The sequence below is a fragment of the Symphalangus syndactylus genome, chromosome 7 (genome assembly GCF_028878055.3).
Source record: "Symphalangus syndactylus isolate Jambi chromosome 7, NHGRI_mSymSyn1-v2.1_pri, whole genome shotgun sequence".
In the NCBI taxonomy this organism is placed as follows: Eukaryota; Metazoa; Chordata; class Mammalia; order Primates; family Hylobatidae; genus Symphalangus; species Symphalangus syndactylus.
The window spans coordinates 131,985,339-132,005,637 of NC_072429.2; the positions used below are offsets into that span (position 1 = coordinate 131,985,339).

The following is a 20,299-nucleotide window of genomic DNA, read 5'->3' on the forward strand; positions in this document are numbered from 1 at the left end:
GTCTTTATAGCAGCATGATTTATAGTCCTTTGGGTATATACCCAGTAATGGGATGGCTGGGTCAAATGGTATTTCTAGTTCTAGATCCCTGAGGAATCGCCACACTGACTTCCACAATGGTTGAACAAAGCTGGAGGCATCACACTACCTGACTTCAAACTATACTACAAGGCTACAGTAACCAAAACAGCATGGTACTGGTACCACAACAGAGACATAGATCAATGGAACAGAACAGAGCCCTCAGAAATGATGCCGCATGTCTACAACTATCTAATCTTTGACAAACCTGACAAAAACAAGAAATGGGGAAAGGATTCCCTATTTAATAAATGGTGCTGGGAAAACTGGCTAGCCATATGTAGAAAGCTGAAACTGGATCCCTTCCTTACACCTTATATAAAAATTAATTCAAGATGGATTAAAGACTTAAATGTTAGACCTAAAACCATTAAAATCCTACAAGAAAACCTAGGCAATACCATTCAGGACATAGGCGTGGGCAAGGACTTCATGTCTAAAACACCAAAAGCAATGGCAACAAAAGCCAAAATTGACAAATGGGATTTAATTAAACTAAAGAGCTTCTGCACAGCAAAAGAAACTACCATCAGAGTGAACAGGCAACCTACAGAATGGGAGAAAATTTTTGCAACCTACTCATCTGACAAAGGCCTAATATCCAGAATCTACAATGAACTCAAACAAATTTACAAGAAAAAAACAAACAACCCCATCAAAAAGTGCGCAAAGGACATGAACAGACACTTCTCAAAAGAAGACATTTATGCAGCCAAAAAACACATGAAGAAATGCTCATCATCACTGGCCATCAGAGAAATGCAAATCAAAACCACAGTGAGATACCATCTCACACCAGTTAGAATGGCCATCATTAAAAAAGCAGGAAACAACAGGTGCTGGAGAGGATGTGGAGAAATAGGAACACTTTTTTTCTTTTTTTAGAGGGAGTCTTGCTCTGTTGCCAGCCTGGAGTACAATGGTGCAATCTTGGCTCATTGCAACCTCCGCCTCCCAGGTTCAAGTGATTCTCCTGCCTCAGCCTCCCGAGTAGCTGGGATTAACAGTTGCGTGCCACCATACCTGGCTAATTTTTTGTATTTTTAGTAGAGATGGAGTTTCACCATGCTGGCCAGGATGGTCTCAATCTCCTGACCTCGTGATCCACCCACCTCAGCCTCCCAAAGTGCTGGGATTACAGGCGTGAGCCACCGCACCATGCCATTGGTGTTTTTATACCCATTTTGGGGAGGGACAAACTGAGCATCCTGAAGTGAAGTAACTTACTCAGGGCCATAGAAATGTGACCAAAATCAATCTTATTGACTCATTCTAAAAGCAACTCATTGCCTCTTAAATGAAGAAGAAAGACATCCTCCAGCTGTCTCTTGGGTTCAGACCCCCTGGTCTAATTCACCCCTGTCTACATGGCTCATCAGAATGCACACTACTCTGCACCTTTAGGGTCCAACACCTCTATATTCAAGGGTTTCTAGACCCTCAAGGTCCCCAGCCCGTGATTTTCCCAGCTATATTTTAGAATTCATTTATGCCCCATGAACTCTGTTCTCTCAGTAACCACCATGTGTGGTATACTTTAGGTGCCACATTTTTCACATGCATCATTTTTTTTTAATTGGACTAGTGACAATCCTGTGAAGATTATTGCATTTTAATCCCCATGTCGTAAATAAAAAAATTGAGCCTCCAAGATGCCAAGTAATTTGCCTAAAGGCATCATGATAAAAATTATAAGCAAGCTGTTGCTAGATGTCTATTCAAACCCCTGGTGCACAATTCCTCTCATTCAGTGTCTTTCTTTCTTTTTGTGAGACAGAGTCTTGCTCTGTCGCCCAGGCTGGAGTACAGTGGCACTATCTCAGCTCACTGCAACCTCTGCCTCCTGGGTTCAAGCGATTCCCCTGCCTCAGCCTTCCGAATAGTTGGGATTACAGGCGCCCACCACCATACCTGGATAATTTTTGTATTTTTAGTACAGACGGGATTTCACCATGTTGGTCAGACTAGCCTCGAACTCCTGACCTCAGGCGATCCGCCCACCTCAGCCTCCCAAAGTGCTGGAATTACAGGCGTGACCCACCATGCCCGGCCCATTCTGTGTCTTTAGAATGAATCCAGTGGAGATAAAAGTGGCCATGTGGCTTCCACTTGGGGATTCTCAAGGGGCATAGGAAGCACTTCAGGTTTTTACCCTTTTCAGTTATTCACAGAGGTGAACAGATGACTGTAATCCATTGAGTGGTTCCATGACCAGGAACATACAGCGGGAAGGCGCCAGTGCTGCACTGGGGTGAGATATTTCCCATGGTCAAGCAGCAGCAGGTAGATTTGGGTATTTCTGGCCTGGTAGCCTCATGGCCTCACGGTCCCTAGAAGCTTTGCTAGGATGGCATCCTTCTCATGTTTGCTTTTGTCTATGCAAAACTTATGGTCTCCACACCCCCTCCGATGGTTGTTATTAAAAGCCAAATACCACAACCAACCTTTTCTCATAACCAATATAAGTTGGCTGTTTCCAGGACTCCCTTCCTCTTTCATTTTTACCTGACTGCTAAGTTTTCGGATATCACAAGTAATATGTGTTATCATTTATTTTCCATCTGCTATGTGACAGGCTATGCTGAAAGCACCACATGAACGATTGTGTTTAATAATCACCTGCTAGGAGCCCATATTCACCCACCTCCCATAAATGGGGACCCCAAATTCTGAGGGGTAGCTGACCTTGCCCAAGGCCTCACAAGGTACAGATCTGAGCTTGGGCCTGCCTCTCCTGAACAGCCATTTTTGCCTCATGCCCCACTGCGTCTCGTGGGCCAGCTGTGATAACCAAAGCCCTGTGGACCCATTTCTCCTTGAAGTGCACTTTGCTTGCTCAGTTCAAGAGCCCACATACAAGAGAATGCCAACAAAGTTGCCTCAGCGTGTGAGGTCAAGCATCCTGAACCCAGAAGGGGGAAGATGCTGTCACAGCAAAAGCAACCTCTTCCTTTCCTCCCTCCAATATGCAGAGGAAGTGGGGAGGACGGCAATGCTCTGCTGGGTAAAAGTGGCTGGCATTTAATGGGAGCTCACGGTTACGGGCCAGGCACCCTCCCCACTTTCCATGAACTAACTCTGTGGATCCTCACGGTGTCCTTGGGAGGGGGAACTACTAGTGTCTGCCTGGCACAGATGAAGAAAGTGAGACACAAACAGCCAACCTCAGGCTGCCCAGCTAACAGTGAGTGGATCTGGGATAGAAACAGAGCTTCCAGAGTGGGTTTTTGGAAACGTAGCATTTCGCCAACTGTTCACAATTTCTCCCTTTTCTGTAGGGTAAAGTTCTGATTCCTGAGCTGACATTTGGGCCTTTCACAGTGTAACTCAACTTTCTATCTCTGGCAGTATCCTACACTCTTCCAGCCACCACACCACATGATGCTTGCTTTATCTCAGTGGATGCTCCCCATCTTATCAGCCTGGGAGAATTCAGACCTCTCTCCTGGGTCTGTGAAGGGCGCAGAAATAAATTAAATGTAATTCCTAGTCTTTAGGAGCCTGTTGAGGAACACAGCCTAGCACACAATTAACCAGGCCACCTGGAAGCATGATCAGAATGCTGGGAAAGAAACCTTTGGTGTGCTCTGAGCACAGCGAAGACAGGTAGCCACTGCTAACTCCTATAGCTTCATCGCAGAGGTGATTCATGTTAGCCTTGAAGGCCAATGAGGATTTTGACAAGCAGAAAAGGGGAGATGAGTGGCACTCTAGAACAAAGCCCCAGAGGCTTGAATATGTATGGCCCACTTAAGGATGTGCAAGCTGGTTGCAGTTGTGAATTTAGGCACACCCTAACTTGTTCAATGTACACGTCGAGACAGGGCAAATTTGAGATTAGCTGCATTTTACTTATTAAGGCAACATGCGCAGGCAGTCTGTTTCAGCCTGAAATTTACAGTCTGAATTAACAAGAGAGCATATCATGAAGGCAGCATAGGCAGAAAGCAAGAGTAAATCACTGCATTTATTGGTGGCCCCTCTGCATTCCAGACGGATGGCGCCGCAGAGCAATTAGCTAAGAGGGGTCCCACCATCACAGTCACTCCAGATTGAATGTCTCTTACCAGAATAGTGGTTCACCAGGTCCTCCAGGCACTGGAAGGTGAGCCTCGGGGAAATGTAGTACCAGTTGTTGGGCAGACGGAAAATGCGGTAATGCTTTACCTGCCTGTGTCTCACCGACAGTGAGTAAAACCCTGCAGGAGGTGGAGGATAAGTCAGTGGGCTCCACCTGTCCTCACCCCAAAGCACCCAGCTAACCAGCCCACCACCACTGAGGCAGGGAGACCTGCCCACCCTTGGGATACAACAGTGATGCTAGGATGCAGCCTCTCCCTCCACTAGACCCTTCTGTGTTTAGATGTTGCTTCCCGTTAAAGACTGCAGGAGTGTATTATTGTGTCAAAGCAGATGTGTTCATCATATTATGGTCCTTACAGGTTTTCGGGAATACAGGTTTCATCCTCTTTGCTTTTTTTTTTTTTTTTTTGAGTCTGGGTCTTGCTCTGTCACCCAGACTGGAGTGCAGTGGCACCATCTCACCTCACTGCAACCTCCATCTCCTGGGCTCAAAGGATCCTCCCACCTCAGCCTCCGGAGTAGCTGGGAGTACAGGCATGTGCCACCACGCCTGGCTAATTCTTGTATTTTTTGTAGAGATGGGGTTTTGCTACATTGCCCAGGCTAATCTTGAACTCCTGGACTCAAGTGATCCGCCCACCTCGGCCTCCCAAAGTGCTGGGATTACAGGCCTGAGCTACCATGCCCAGCCTCATCCTCTTTACTTTTTGAGGCAAACACATCTGGGGTGCTTCCATATCCTGAGGCCAAATGGAATGATTGTAGTTTGGTTGCAACCTGTAGCTCCAGGATCCATGGTCGCTTTTGACTTCTTCCCGAGTACACTCCAATATGTGATCCCTACTGTTTTCCTCTTTTAGCCCCTGTCCCACCAATGCTGCCACAGCACACATTTGAGGGTGTCCTTGCAGTTATGCCCCCTCTTTCATTGTGTATACTCTCTCTGACTTATGCTTAGTCTTCTCAGAAATCTGGAGAAGTTGAGTCATCTTTCTGGATATACGTAAGAAACACGTGAAAGGTGGGTTATTGCTCCTTAAGCCTCATTAGAGCAATGACCTGATATGGGTTGGTAAGAGTAGAACCGCGGGCATGTGCCTCGATTTCCTCAAATGCAAAATGAGAGAATTGGATGTAGGCCATGTTTCAGGGTCCTCTCTTGCTCTATCTTCTGGGGTTCCAGGAATAGAAAACACCCAAGAGACAGAGGAGAAAGGGAGCTGATTGATTATTTGCTATCTCTGCTGGGCAGGGCTAAGCAATTGCCATGAAATCTCTATTAATTCTCAGAAAGATCATAGGAGGTATTGCCCCCAATTATTTTAAAGATGGGAAAACAGAGGCCTAGAGCCCCCATGGGATATGACCGGAGGCATGGGGCTTGGAAATGCCACCCTGGGGTGTGACCCTTGTCCTCAGCACATCCCTCACAGTGCTCCAGGCCTGCTGTGAGTCAACCCAGCATGAGCCTTCCCGTAAGGTCAGCAGAACTGGGAGTGTGGTAAGCAGACCGAGGGTAGCAAGTGAAACGCTGTCAGAGTTTTGCATACCCAAGGTGGGCCTGCCACACCCACCCAGCCCCAGCACAATGGCACATCTGCCTGATGACATCTTTATTTTTAGATGAGCTGCGGCACCCACCCTGGGTTCTTCCTCCCTTTGGCCAGGCCAGCTTAGGAGTTTCTTTCTGAGTCGGGGCATCCTGCCTCCGGGGACCTCTAGGACAGGCACAGGATGTTTTGCTTTTACGTTGATCTTTCTATCCCCCAGTATATTTGGGTTTTTTAGAGAAAAGTTGATCTCAGATTTTTTTTTAATCATATATATGTGGTCCCTGCTTTCTGAAAGCAAGGCTGATGCTCATTTTGGTCAAGGGCTCTAGCACCAGGTGGCTTTGGCACTTATTAGGTGCATGGGAAGTACTCTCAGATAGTGTGTTCTCTTCTTTGATATCGAATGTACAAGAAGCAAGCCAAGAACTTGAAGATACCTTTTGAATTTTAGAAAAGTTATTATTCAGTCTGGGAAAATCCTAGCTGTTAAGTATTTGGGGATAAACACGGTACTCTCCTACTGTAAATCTCATGGTCTAGATAAGGGAGCCGAGGCTTAGAGAGCGAGAAGCAGTAACTTAGTAATTTGTAAGGCTAAAATTGGAACTTGGGACCCTTGCTTTGAATCATGACAAAGAGCTCACTCTATTTGTGTTTTTACTGTGGTACTTAATGCATATAATGCAAGGAAATTGTAATGCTAGAGATGTTGGTGACTGTCTGAGAGGACACATCTGATTCTCTGAGCTGTCTGATTTAGTTACGGAGCCCAGAGGAAACTGATATCGGGACTGTCTGTGCAGCAAGAGCAACATAAATATTATTACATTTGAATCTCACCACACCCTTACAAGGGAGGGGTGTTCTCTCCATTTCACAGATGAGAAAACTGAGTTCAGACAAATCAGTCACAGAGCTTAAGAGCACAGCCTAGGCCCGTACCAAAGGCCACGTTCTATCTGCCCAGCATGCTGCCTACACACTGCGTTCAGTTTTGTTCTCAGTTGCTGGAAAAATTTCCAGCAGGAGTCATCAGGCCTGATGTTGGCCAGGCCCATGGCAGTGCCCAGCCGGCTCCCCACTGCCTGTCTCTAGTCCCCTTGCTTCCCCACTAGCCTCCCCAGCAGCGTGTGGGCTGCAGGGAGCTTAACTACATCGGATCAATTTGCACGGATGTAGGAGGAAGGAAAATGAAGCCGTGTAATGAGTCAAACAGGAGCAAAACATGCTTGTCTGCCCTGGACGGGGAAAGATGAGTTGGGGGTCACTCACCTTTCTTGGTCTCACTCTCTCTGATCATGAAGGAGCCAACCTTTGTGTCTGGCAGCTGCAGCAGCTCCTCGGCCTTGTCTCTGCCCAGGCCCTCAAACAGCCAGCTGGGAAGGAGGAAGACAGCCATTAGGTTCCGGAACAAGCCCTCCCCCAGGAAAGGCAGGAATGCGCCACCCACCATACTAAGCACTTGAAACCTAATCCTCATCTCAACCCACTAAGACAGGTAGCATTATCCCTCTTTCACAGATGAGAATACTAAGGGTTCCAGTGATTAAGTAATTTGCTCAAGAAACCATGTCAGCAGATGATAGAGTTAAAATTAGAATGCATTTTTCTGGGACATCCAATTCCATAACCACCACACTTCACTGCTGCTCTTCCTTTTATTTATGTATTTTCTTTTGAAATGGATTCCTGCTCTATTACCCAGACTAGAGAACAGTGGCGCAACCTTGGCTCACTGCATCCTCCACCTTCCAGGTTCAAGTGATTCTCCCGCCTCAGCCTCCCAAGTAGCTGGGATTACAGGCATGCACCACCACGTCTGGCTACATTTTGTGTTTTTAGTAGAAATGGGGATTCACCATGTTGGCTGGGCTGGTCTTGAACTCTTGACCTCAAGCCATCTACCTGCCTCGGACTTCCAAAGTGCTGGGATTACAGGCGTGAGCTACCGTGCCCAGCCCTGCTCTTCCTATTCGATATGTTAATGGATGTGATCACCTCTGTTGGTTTGGTAGCCTCATAGGGTCATAATTATGTCACTCCTCCTGGTTCCTCACCACCCCCAGCTCGCGCCAGCTGCAGCCTCACATCTTCAGCATGAAGGCATTGATGCATGCTTGCTAATGAATGAATGGCTCCAGGGCAAGCAGCTGATGTAGAAGAGTCACGTGACTCCCATCTCTTTCAGAACGTGACTCCCACGGCAGCTCCTGCTCCACTTTTGTTTACCTTCATCATCCTAAGCATGGAAATGACATCTGGTATTCACAATTAAGATCATGAATACTAAAATTAAACTAGCAGAATTCCAGTCTTCAAAGGATTCAGGTGGTTATCTCTGTTTTGCAAGATGAGCATGTGGCACATAGAGTCCTCTGGACACGAAGAAGTAACTTAGTGTTTATCAATGGATGCCTCCTTCTTTCTTTTCAATTTCCAATATGCCGTGCATTTCTTTGCCAACTTCCAGCCTCGGTAACTTGACAGATGAGGATAACGTAACTCCAGGAGGTGAAGCGACTTTTCCAAGCCCCTCACATGGAAGGAGGGAAGCCAAGATTTGTGCCCAGGTATGCAGGGCTCCAAAGCCACCCAGGAGGCTGCAGAGGCCCCACTGGCATGACTACAGGAGAAAGCAGGGGGCTTATATTCTCATCTGTTGAGCCTAGTTTTCTAAGATATCTCTTGTTTATCTTACCCATTTTTCAAGGAAGGCTCATAAGCATTTTTGACAGTAAGGATTCCGTGTGTTTCTGGATAGGCATTTGATTAGAATATAGCTAATATTTATCGAGTGCTTACTGTAATGCCTGGCATTGCTCCAAGAACTATACGTGTATCATTACATCTTATTCTCCTAACAACCCTACACTTTGATCAAATTATCATGTATTATTATCCCTGTCATTCTATATTATGATCTCTACTTGACAGGTGAGGAAAGGGAACTGATGCATAAAAAGCTTGTTTACTGGCACACAGCCAGTAAGTGACAGAGGCGGGATTTGAACCTAGACACACTGACTTCTAGTCTCTGCCTGTGCTGTGCCCTCCGATAACATTTCCCAGCGGTTTACGACTCTGTGCCAGGAACACCATGTTAGAGCTGAAAGGTCCAACTTCCTTCATTTTACTGAAGGAGAAGTTGAGTCCCAGAGAGCAGAAAAGATAAGTTAGCCCAAGGTTGCTCCTTTCCTTATTGACTGGGTTGGGAGCAGCAGTATCTCTTCATGATCCAGTGCCTTCCTTTCCACTATGAATGCTGGAATCTTTGTGCCACCTTATGAGTCACCAGCATATGCATAATGCTTAATTGATGCCATTTGAGAAATGTACTCACCCATGGTAAACTCTGGCCACACATATTCCAGGGATGTAACTCTCTCGACCAGTGCTAAGAGAAATAGCTTTCCACCAGCCCCCTTCACTGTGAGAACAAGAACAGAGAAGAACACAGAGATAGGTAAATAGCAAAACCAAAGGATGAATGAACAGAGTAATCAGATTTAACCCAGGACAGGTTGGAACATTCCTCTTTTAAGATCTGTCATTGGCCACGTTAACCCAAATTTCATCATCTGAAAATTTACTTTTTAAAGTATATGTGTCCAGTGGATAGCCCTCCATTACAAGTCAACTGGTAAACCCTCCTGTGTGCTAGAAATAGCTGCTTTTCAGGGATTAGCAGCTAATGTTCCCAACTGTTGGAGGCTTTTTAAAAATAAATGTTTACTATATTGATTTATACTCTGCAGTATAACCAAAGATAGTTTCACATATCTGCATCAGTGAAGATCTAAATAAAAGGGGCTTAGAACTCCTGTCATGTTCTATAGCCCATATTGAATCAGACTGGAGAGGTAAGAGGAGAGAGGGCAAATTTTTGTTATTTCTTATCCAAAGGATTTCCAGACCTTGGAGCCGCCTTCCCAGTCTTCATTCCTACATAGCATCAAAACTGCACATGTGGTGGGAGATGAGAAGAATATGAGAAGAGGTTGGATCATATAGGATCTCAAAAGCCAAGTTAAGGAATTCAAATTTGATCTACCAGGCAGTAGGGAGCTATGGAAGGTTCTAGAGCACTGGCCACATTAAAGAGGAGGGTTGCAGTATGGGTCAAATTTCTCACCTCATAATAGGACCAGGACTCATGTGGAACTAGACCACTCTAGCTAAAAATCAAATACTTTTCACCCAAACCAAGTTTATCCTGTTTTGAAGATTGCACAAGTTTTGGACAGCTGACTCACTCAGAAATCACACGCAGTTTCTCCCCTCGGCGGAATATCGGGGGGCTGATGTCAGGAGACGGGTAGTCACTCAGCACGGCAAGGAAGTCACTCTCCAGTCCTGGGGAAACAAAGGCAAGGAGGAAGGGGGCAAGGTGCTTTTTATTCACAAGGAGCTTAAAGGTAGCCTTGGGAGGGAGGGTATGAAGATGAGATTTCCCAGCAGGAAATAACCTTTCTTGTTTTGAACCACCAGTTTACAGCAAGGTCCTCTCTTCAGAGATGGCTCTGCAGGGTGTGCGTACGAGCCCTGAGGGTCAGGTGACATGGTCCCATTCTTAAGCCTGCCTTGGCCCCGATGTTCTCATCTGAGAAATGGGATCCAAAGGCTGTGAGATGAGTCATGGGGTCTGGCTTCAGGGCCTGTTCTGAGTCTACTAGCCTCACCCTCTCCATCTTTAAAATGGGACTAATAATACCTCATTCCAGGGTCCTTAGGAGAGGAGATGAGAGTATGTTACACCACATACGTTCACATAAGTTGCTATAAAAACACCCCTTCTCATTACCAATGCCTCGGGTGTCCACTCTGGGACTCAGAGTTGTTATATCTATGACATTTTCGGGGAAGGGGTATCAGGCAAAATGAGTTCTGAGGACCCATTAGGACCATGAGTCAGTAACTCTGAGGTTAAACAAAATACTTATTTCTTGCAGAATATAAGGCCCCACACTGGGCATTTATTTAACAGGGACATTTGTTGAGGGTGGGGGTGGTGGAAGAAAAATTTAGTACTTTTCCTTATAGTGTATTGAAAGGAATTCTGGTGAAGTTTTGAAAAGGAAAGAGGGCTGTCTGGTACCTGACTGTAGAGGAGAGACAGTGATTTTGCTTTTTGACACTGAGCGATACATCTGCTTCTATCCTTAGTGATTTGATGTAACTCAGATGCATTAGATACAGGGTAATATTTGGATACATTTTTGGGGGAAGTAGTAAGATGTCTTCCGTATCAGCAAATACAGTTATTATTTGCTATGACTTTCATCACTCCACCTGCTGGCTGGGACTTTGAACTTAAAATTCTGGGTAACATCATCTGTTCATTCATTCGGCAACTACTTACTGAGCACCTGTCATGAGCCAGCATAGGTGAGAAAAGCAAGCCCATTCTTGCTGCTCTCACGGAGCTCACGTTCTACAGGATACATAAATAGTCATGGGAGGAACTGTTCCCTGGTTTGCTCACCCCAAGAAGATCTGGAGAAATCCCAGCACTCAGGCATGTGGGCTCTGGGGCCCAAACAAGCCACTTTCTAGGATCCACACACGTCTAGATCCTGCCTCTTACAACTCATACGTCTTGCAGCCTCTGAGTCATAAGCCTCTTGGGCAGACTAAGTCTAAAGAGAGATTAAATAGTAGAATGAGTGAGAAAGATGACTGAGGTTTTGGGTAAAGCTTATGCTTATCGATTTCAAATGAATTAGAAACAAGTAATCATGGTGGAACAGTGCAGTCAAATGTATTGTTCATTTGGGGAAGCTGAGCCCCTGACAATAAGCTATGTAAAAGCAAGAGTTTCTGGGTGTGAGACAGAAACCAAGAGTGATCTTTAGTGGCTTTACAGTATTGGAAAGGGATCAGGGCTTTTGAGAAACAGTTGTGTTGGGGCGTAAAAGGGCTGGCCCAGCCAGACCTCTCACTTGTCCTGCTGCAGACCTTCCCCAAGCCTGTGGGGGCAGCTCTCTCACATTCTGCTTTGCTGAATTCAAAAAAGGGATTCTTCCCTGTGTAGCTTTGACTCCACCCCAGTAAGCAGAGGCAGCAGCGTTACAGCTGTGTTAAGTTTGAAGCCAGAAGTCCCAAGTTCTCACAAAGGGCAGGTTCACATTTGGCAGGGCATAAAGCTTAAGCAAATTTGGCAGTCCTCTTTAGGAAAAAAATACACAATTGCAAATACAAAATGAAGGACAGGCCCCAGGAAGGTGCTGTACCAGCAAGGCGGTCTCAGGCGCATGATTTGTTTGGCTTCCTGGCACATCTGCCCAGAAGCTGAGGCTGACTTTGCCACTCACTGAGTGGGACGCCTCCTCCTCTTGGGCCTGGGTTTCCTAGTCTGGAAAATGACAGGTTGAAAAACACCTTCAAGCTGGAAATCTATCTTCCTGGACTAATGGCCCCCACATATGAACGGGCCGTTTATTAACGTGGCACTCTGCTGCCTCGGCTACATGTGATGGGCCTTTCTCCAACTTGCCAGACACCCTGGTTCTCAGAGCCTCCGGATAGGCTGTTCCCTCTGCCTGGAACACACCCTGCTCTTCCCTCCTTCACCTCTCCCACCTTTGTCAACTCTAAACTCACCTCTGCAGAGGCTCCAGAGGAGGCTCAGCCTTCCTGCTGTACTAATTCTTCCTCTTGGCCCCTAAGATTTTTCCCCTGAAGCGGTTACCCCAGTTTGCATTTTCCCATTTGTGTGACTGTCAGGGGAATGCCCATCTCTCCCAACCCCCGGCTGTGAGTTCCCGGAGGGCAGAATACTGGTGTCTTCTGTGTCTGTAGCCTGTGCCACACCTGTTTTACAAAGGATGCTCAAAGCAGGCTTACTGAATGTGCAGAGCGGTCCCTGTGCTGCAGTGCCCCTTAAATACAGCTGTTAAGCTGCAGTTTTAAAGCAGATCCAGGCAGAAGGAAACCTGATTTGTGGGAGGCAGCTGGGTAGGTGGCCATTGTGGAACCAGCCCCTTGTGAAAAACGTGTTGAAATGGGGAGGCGCAGCGTGTGTTCTCTGTGACAATAATAGAACCTTGAGGTAGATGGTGTGTCTACAGAGGGGTTTGAGGTTTGATGTCAAATTCAAGATTAAGACTGTGGAACAGAACAATTGTCTTTTCTAACATTAAAAACAAAAACCAACAGAAACAAAAACAAAGGCAAAATCCCATTATAAAAACCACTGTTCCAATGAAGGAAAGGGAGACTTAGAGTGTTGGAGAGTTTCAATTTCACAATAACAAAGTTAAGTTTCCTATGGAGTTTCTGTAGTAGTGATGTTTTGATAGCTATGGCATTTAAACATCACTGAGGAAACTTCACATCTGGGCTTTTGCTTAAGGTCAGATAACATGTGCCTGATCCTTTGCAAGAGATTTCACCTCTCTTTATCATCACCATTAGCCAAATGGGACAAAGTCACTGGGAAGATATTACAGTTTGGCTTGTACTTCTGTGGGGCAGGGTGGCCATTCTAAGCAAGGCCTGGTGCCAGGATCCCTTCAAAGTCTTCCCCGAACTTTGGTTGCTACAGAAAAATAAATGCAATGTAGCAAATTTAAGTTTGTTGGTAAAGGTGAAACATATTATCTTCTACTCCTAGAACTCCTTAGCTTTATGGAGAGCTCAGCGTTTGAATTCAAGCAGATATGAATGAGTGAGGCAGAGAAGAGGAGAGCTGAGGAAGTCAGTGGAATTATTGCAGACTTAAGATAAGGAAACAAATTAAGTGAAGACATAGCACACTGCGCATGAAATGAGAAACCCAGAGAGAATTTTCGGGAGAGAGAATGGGACTTTGAAACCAATCAGAACTGGCTTACATCCTACCTCCGCCACTACATAGTGATGCAATTTGGGGGGAGATTTATTTTTGACTAATCTGAGCTTGATTTCTTCATGAATAAAAAGGGAAAATGCCAAAATCTGCCTCATAGGATTGAGTGAAGGATTCATGATGCATTCCATTTTAGGGCCTGCCTTAGCAAGTGGCAGCTAATATTATTTTCATGGAGAGTGGGGTCACCAGACCATAACTCAAGACCAGTGTTAGCCAATAACTTTCTAAAATGTGCAAACTAGTAGTGCAAACTTGAAAATTTCTTACTCTCTAAAAATGAACTCTACTTGGTGAGAACAGAAGATGAAATTCAAAAGACCAAATATTTTCTGATAGCTCAACTTAAGAATGAGTCAGGTTGAACAAAATGTACAAAAGCGTAAAATAGGAAACTAATCCACAAAGGGGAGGACCCAGGCAGGCCTTATGGGACTTAGTCAAGAGAGGACAGGCCCTTTCGTAAATTGTCATTCCTTGGTGCTGCATGACCATTTCTTTTTAAATGCCGAGAGCATTCTCAGTCACTCCCACTTAAAACTGTCTAATAAAACTAGTCATTTGTCACTTCCAGTGCCCTGCCCAGCCCTACAGAAAATACGTGATTATTTAAGGGTGAAGAAGCCAAAGCTGGGAGAGTTTTAGTCACATGTCTAGGGGAAAGCGTGAAGATTTCAAAGCCCAGGGTCCTTCACGGAGCCACACGGCTCTCCTTGGCACTTAATCTTCAAGCTCTCCTCAGCCCACACTTGACCCTTAACAGAGGAGACAAAGGCAGACTCCAGGTAAGTCGTCAGGGTTAGCATAAGCAGCTCAGGGCAGCTGGTGGGTAGGGAGCTGTACAGCCCAGGGATTGTAGCCTTTTGTTTTGCATTCCCTGGAGTCATGCCTAAACTCATGGTCTCCTCAGGGGTCAAAGCAGGCCTGACTTTCAGTGTCTTCTTCAGGACACACACACACACACACACAGGATTATACATGCAATTAACCAATCACACAGAGCTGGGCCATCTAGCCTGGTAGAAGGTCTGCCGAGTTCTGCGGGTCACCATGAACCAGGCTTGTGAGCCCTCTTAGTCATATGTAAAGGGCTGTGTTTCAGACCCGGTAGCCCACAAAGCTCTTTTCTGCCCATGTCTTGGTTTTTCCATATGTTAGTGGGGACAGATTGGAACTAAACAGACCTTGAGGCTTTTCAGGGTCAGTCTCAACTCTCTTAGATGCTAGAGGGATATAGGCAGGGCTAGCATAGAACAGAAGCAAGAAATAGTCAAAACAAATATTTTGGACTGCGTAGACTCAGAGTGTGCTTTGCGTGGGCACCCAGGGCTTCTCAGACTTCAGTTGTTTTCATTCCACCATCCCCTTCCTCCCCCTCCTCATCACCACTGCCAGCAGCAGCAGCAGCATCAGCAGCAACAGCAGCAGCAGCAGGGGGCACGGCTCTGGGGGGAATCAGGCACTGGGCTGTGGTGGTACCCAGGTTACCCCTGAAGTCCTCACGCCTCCCTGCGAGGTTGATAGATTGAAACTACCGTATTTTGAGTATGAGGAAATAGAGGCACAGTGAGGTCCAGAGACTGCTCAAGAGCACACACCTAGGAAGCTGAGTGCCAGGTTTCAACCAGGTCTCCCTGGGCAGGGCAGGGCATGGCTGTGTTTGAACCACTCAGGTGTCCTTTGTCGTAGTTGACAGCATTAGTTACTTGATAATGTCTTTTTAAAAATTGATTTACTTAAAAAAATGTGAGTGCTGTTCTAAGCAATGTGACATCATGGATTTCTTGGGCTAGTTATATATTTTATGATGTTCATCAATGTACAATGATGTAAAAGTTGAATGACCATGTTCCACCTAAGACCATCTCATGTACCAGCAGTGAGGTTAGATGCAAATAGAAAAAAAGGATCTGGTCCAAGATTTGACACGGATTCACTGTCTGTGGGACCCCTTCTAGGGTACTTGAACATCGGGGTCATTAAATCCGGTGGCCAGGCACGTTCTCACTCACTCAAGAGCGAGCCCATCCTCTTCCAGAACATGCGGGCTTCTTGAAACCCTGTCCTTTCCAGACACACACTGAGGTGGGGAGACGGACCCTGGAGTCAGACCACTTGGCTTTGAATCCCAGCTGTCTCCTCTGAGCTGTATGGCCTCAGGCAAGTCATTTAAGCTTCTTGTACCTCAGATTCTCCAACTGCAAAGCGGAGATGATAATAGGCAGAAACCCCGTGGGGCTGTGAGAATCGAGTCTGCGCGTGTAAAGCACTGGGCACTGTGTCTGGATGCTGTGAGCACCAAGCGGCTCTAATCATTCCCGTTTTACAAAGGAGGACAGAGAGACGAAGGAGATAAACTCTTTCTCATCTCTCATGTGTCAGTGCAGGGGCAGGACTAAAAGCTGGTCTGTGGTCTGCAAGCTTTAAGGGTTACAGAATCCCCAGGGACTCCTAGGAAATTCAGCTGGCGGCTACCTTCCACCATCCCCAGGTTCTGATTGGTAGGCCTGGGGTGGGACCTAGGAATCTGCATTTCAATTACTTCCCAGGGGATTCTGATGCAGGTGGTGTGAAGACCACTTACTGAGAAGCTGCAGGCTGGGTTTGAGAGGTCCCTACCTCCTTCTTCCTTCCCTGAGCCCCACCCGCCCCCTTCTTTCCACTGGGCAACTATGTAAACAGCATTATTTCTACCCTTGCACGGGCAGAAAGGGGTCTGTGCTGCTGCTTCTGTTGGTGCCTCTTCAGGTCAGAGTGATAAGAGAAGGAACAAAGAGGGGAAAAAGATCACAGCAGAGAGACGGAGTGCTCATTTTAAGGTGGAAATATGCCATTTCCTGACCACAGCGGGACTTCCCTAGGTTGTATTAAAAAAATCCTGTACTGCCCATGTCTGGTACAGAAGTATGTATAGAAGTGTAGAGAAAATGAACACTTTGGGATGATTTGAAAGCAAATTACAGAACTACCAGTTTCACCACTTTAAAACTTTTGGGGAATGGCCGTTTAGATATAGCCTGGTGCAGTCAGGTAACCCCAAATAGAGTTTTTAAAAGTTTTCACCCCCTTCTTTGCTGGTGCCTGCACTGCATCATGCTGTCGCTGTGAGGAGGGACTTGTTCCAGATCTCTGGGGCAGGCCGAGTGACTCACCTAAAGTCACACAGCTTCCACGGAACATTACTGGAAGCTCGGTGAGGGCCTTCTGCCTCTGAAACTTGCTCTATTTCCCTCAAGTCTTGCTTCCTTTTGTAGGTTTACGACATTAGTTCCTGAGAAATCGACTAATCAAGAATATTCTGGAAATCTTAGTTTAGCAAAAAAACAAAACAAAACAAAAAACAGATGGGCAAAGTCATGTTCCAAGGCATTCACAGTCCTGGCTTGGGAGAAGAATGATCTCCCAAAAGCTCAGAAAACATGGTTGTCTAAAAGTGTCCAGGCTGGCCTCTGGGTGATCCTTGTGCGTGGCCAGGGTCTGTGGAGGGTCTGTGGTGCCTCTCTGGCACTGAAGCTAATGTGGGAGCTGGCTCTAATTGCACATTGGCCTAAAGCAACCAGCGAGACCTGCACCGTCTCCTAGGTTACTTATTTGAGGGTAACCGGATGAGCAACCATAGGAGCTTGAGCTGAGTAGCTCATTCCATAAAAACCCTGACCCTGTGCATGAGGCAGATGGGGACTACTTAATACAGCATCACTGCACTGCCTTCCCCTCCCTTACTCAAGTAGGTAGAAGAGAAAAGAGGAAATAACGTTAGGACCAATGATCGGGGGAATGTTTCAGGGCTGGGGGTTGGAAAAGCAGCCCACCAGTGCTTGATGTGGTTGCCTGGATGACAAACGGGGTATGACCAGGGGAATTCTCTTCACCAGGGGGTGGAGGGGTGGGGAGACCCCTCTCTCTATGTCTGTTCTAGAGGTGACCTCCCACCCACATAATGGAAAAAAATAAACTTATTTCATGACAATTTGCATTGAAAAGTTGAAGGCAAATGAGCAAGCCTCGGAGACTGATGTTTTCATGAGGTTCGCTCAAGCATGCTGCCCCCTCTGCCCCAGGCTGAGAGGTGACAACCCAAGATGGGTTCGGTGGGTGGGTGCCTCCCCAGCCTGCCTGGGCTGAGGGCCCTGCGGTGTCAGTTTTCTAGCAGTGGTTATGACCAGAGGAGGAGGCTGTGGCCAAAGTCAGTTTGGAGAGGGTGAGAAAGAGCCCGGCATTCTCCTGACAGCAGCAGCAATTCAGCCGCCCTGCACATTGCACGCTGTTCTGAGTGTGGCATGGGAGGTAGAGGGCTGCTGTCCGCAGGGCCCTGAGAGCACATGCTCTGTTCCACCTTGTCATCTGGTTCGATCTCCTTGGTCCTGGGTAATATTCTTTTTGTTTATCCCTCTTCCATTTGGCTTGAGAAGGGGAGTTACTTCACTAGATAAATAAGAGCCACTAGGATTGTTCTGCATCTGACTTGAAAGGGGTGTGGGGTGGCTGGGTCTTGGCCTGCTGGCTTGGGGGCATCGGAGGCCATCAGACCACACAAGCTGGGCCTGATCATTTTGGAAGCAGTGAGAAGGCTGCTTTGTGAGGGAGCCACAGAAGTCATGAAATGCGCAGTACCTGGAGGCAGCGCAGGAACCTGGCTCAGTCCACTCCCCTGTCAAGCTCGGCAGACAGGGCAGCCATCTGTGCCATGAACTCCGCCCAGGGCAGTGCTGCAGGGGCTGCTGGGAGCCATGTGTGGTCACCCCTGCTAGGAGACGGGACACCAGGCCCCAAATGCTACCATGTAAGTTGGGAAGCAGAAGTGTCCCAAGGTGCCCCCTGGCCTCCCTAACCGTCTCTTTCCCAAGACCCCACAAGATGGGAATTATGGACTAGGAATCTGAGGAAATAAAGGTCAGGCCATTAGAAGGGGCCAGCATAGCTGAGCCCAGAGCACGGTGGATTTGATGTTCAGCCTTTTCCCTTTGTTCACTGGTGTTCCCTCCCAGGCCTCTGACCAGTTGCTGAGGGACTCTTTGTAGCTTTGGGAGTCTAGCCAAACCTGACATCTCTCCAAAAAGCTGACTTTTGTCATCACTGATTAACCTGCAATATTAGGCTCTCCCCCCGAGAATGCTTGTCACCTTGCAATCCCACCAATGGGACATAAGGTTTCCTTTGTTTTCAGGAAGATGTCACAGGACGGTGCCTAGCTTAGAAAAGTAACACAGATCCAGCTCTTGCGGGGCTAAGTATATGGATGATATTATATTATGGGCTGCCAGAGTTTGGTAAACAGGAGTCTAGGTTTCAGAATCGGATGGGCCTGGATTGGAAATTTATCAGCAAATGCCCAATGATGTGGATCCCATTCCCTTTGTGAGGCCCAGTTTCCCTACCTGGAAAATCAAGCGATTAAACCAGCTAATCTTGGAGATCCATCTCAAAATGCCAAAGATTTCACATCCTTCAGGTGCACCAAGCACCCAATCCTTTTCATCTTTTAATTATGAAATATTTGAACCACAAACAAAACTAGAGAGACAGATATAATGAGCCCTTCAGTACCCATTGCCCCATTTAAGTAGTTATCAGCATCCACCACCGCCCAGTCTTTACCGCAGGCTCTTGTAGCACAGACTTAAGCATCTCACCAGAGAAGCCAGACTTACCCTCTGGGTTAGGCAGGGGCCTCTCGGCAGGCGCAGGGGCGGATTTCATGCTGTTTCCCATTTCTTTCTTTTTCCCTGGGGCCACTGGTGATGCCCAGAGCCTGTGGTATAGGAGACAGACGGGGAAAGTCAACTGTGCCCTGAGCCCAAGTGGAGAATGACCCAGTTTAGAAAGCATCGTGCATCATTTTTCCGGCAGCTTGCTTCTTGAAAGGCAGCTGTTTATATGTGAAGATGAGATTGGTGAAGATTGGTTACTTTTGCGCAGCTCAAGTTCTTTTATCAAGGGAATGACAGAAAAACCACAGAGAGGGAAGTTGCTAGCAAATGCTGTTGGTGGCAAAAGTTTCCATTCCTCTGCACCCTTGCTGAGGATAGTAAGCAGCCACAGCAGGGTTTGTGTGAGAAACCAAGCAGCATTTCAGGTGGCCCAGAAAGTATCTCCACTCAGGGGCCCTCACCATCAAATCTGTGCGCCGGGAATTTGGAGTACAGGAGTTGTGTGTCTGTACAACCAAAGGCATGAGGAGAAGGTACCTTCTGCTGCTACTTTTTGTCATCCTTTTGAGTTTGTCAGCATGCTTTAACAAAGGATGAAAGAGGAAAACTTCGTAACAATTCTGCGTACTGGCTGCATGCTGCTGAAGCCCTTTCACATCGACTGTTACTTTTGATTATTGTAAAGTCCTTGCATCATGCTTAAGCCCATTGTGCAGTGAGGGAAACTGAGTCTCAGAAGGAGTAAGTGACTTGTGTGAGGTCACATGGCAAGTCATTATAGAACTGAGATTGGAACCACTGATGCTAAATCTCTGGGTTGCTCCATAACGGTTTCCAAGGTGACCACCCAGGCTTAAATTCTGGCTGTGTACTTACAAGCTAGATGACTTCGGGCGAGTCATTAACCTTTTCTGTTTTTGTTTTTTTGAGACACAGTCTCACTCTGTCGCCTAGGCTGGAGTGCAATGGCACGATCTCGGCTCACTGCAACCCTGCCTCCCGGGTTCAAGAGATTCTCCTGCCTCAGCCTTCCAAGTAGCTGGGATTACAGGCACGCATGCCGCACCCAGCTAATTTTTGTATTT

The 20,299-nt window shown here is 46.8% G+C and overlaps 2 protein-coding genes across 4 annotated transcripts in view; one reads left to right on the forward strand and one right to left on the reverse strand.

Annotated features, from left to right (window-relative positions):
- TG (thyroglobulin) overlaps nucleotides 1–20,299 on the forward strand; it is a 275,016-nt gene that overhangs the window by 179,204 nt on the left and 75,513 nt on the right. The window lies entirely within an intron of this gene.
- SLA (Src like adaptor) overlaps nucleotides 1–20,299 on the reverse strand; it is a 68,770-nt gene that overhangs the window by 5,552 nt on the left and 42,919 nt on the right. Inside the window, exons 3-7 of one of the 3 annotated variants that reach the window (XM_055287317.2) lie at nucleotides 19,215–19,315; nucleotides 9,971–10,070; nucleotides 9,058–9,144; nucleotides 6,990–7,093; nucleotides 4,149–4,280 (exon numbers count right to left, since the gene is read on the reverse strand). In XM_055287317.2, coding sequence (XP_055143292.1) covers nucleotides 4,149–4,280; nucleotides 6,990–7,093; nucleotides 9,058–9,144; nucleotides 9,971–10,070; nucleotides 19,215–19,275 — 484 coding nt within the window. In that variant the 5' untranslated portion in view covers nucleotides 19,276–19,315. Of the gene's footprint in view, nucleotides 1–4,148; nucleotides 4,281–6,989; nucleotides 7,094–9,057; nucleotides 9,145–9,970; nucleotides 10,071–19,214; nucleotides 19,534–20,299 lie in introns of those variants that run through there. The other 2 variants (XM_055287316.2, XM_055287319.2) reach the window with 2 other exon arrangements.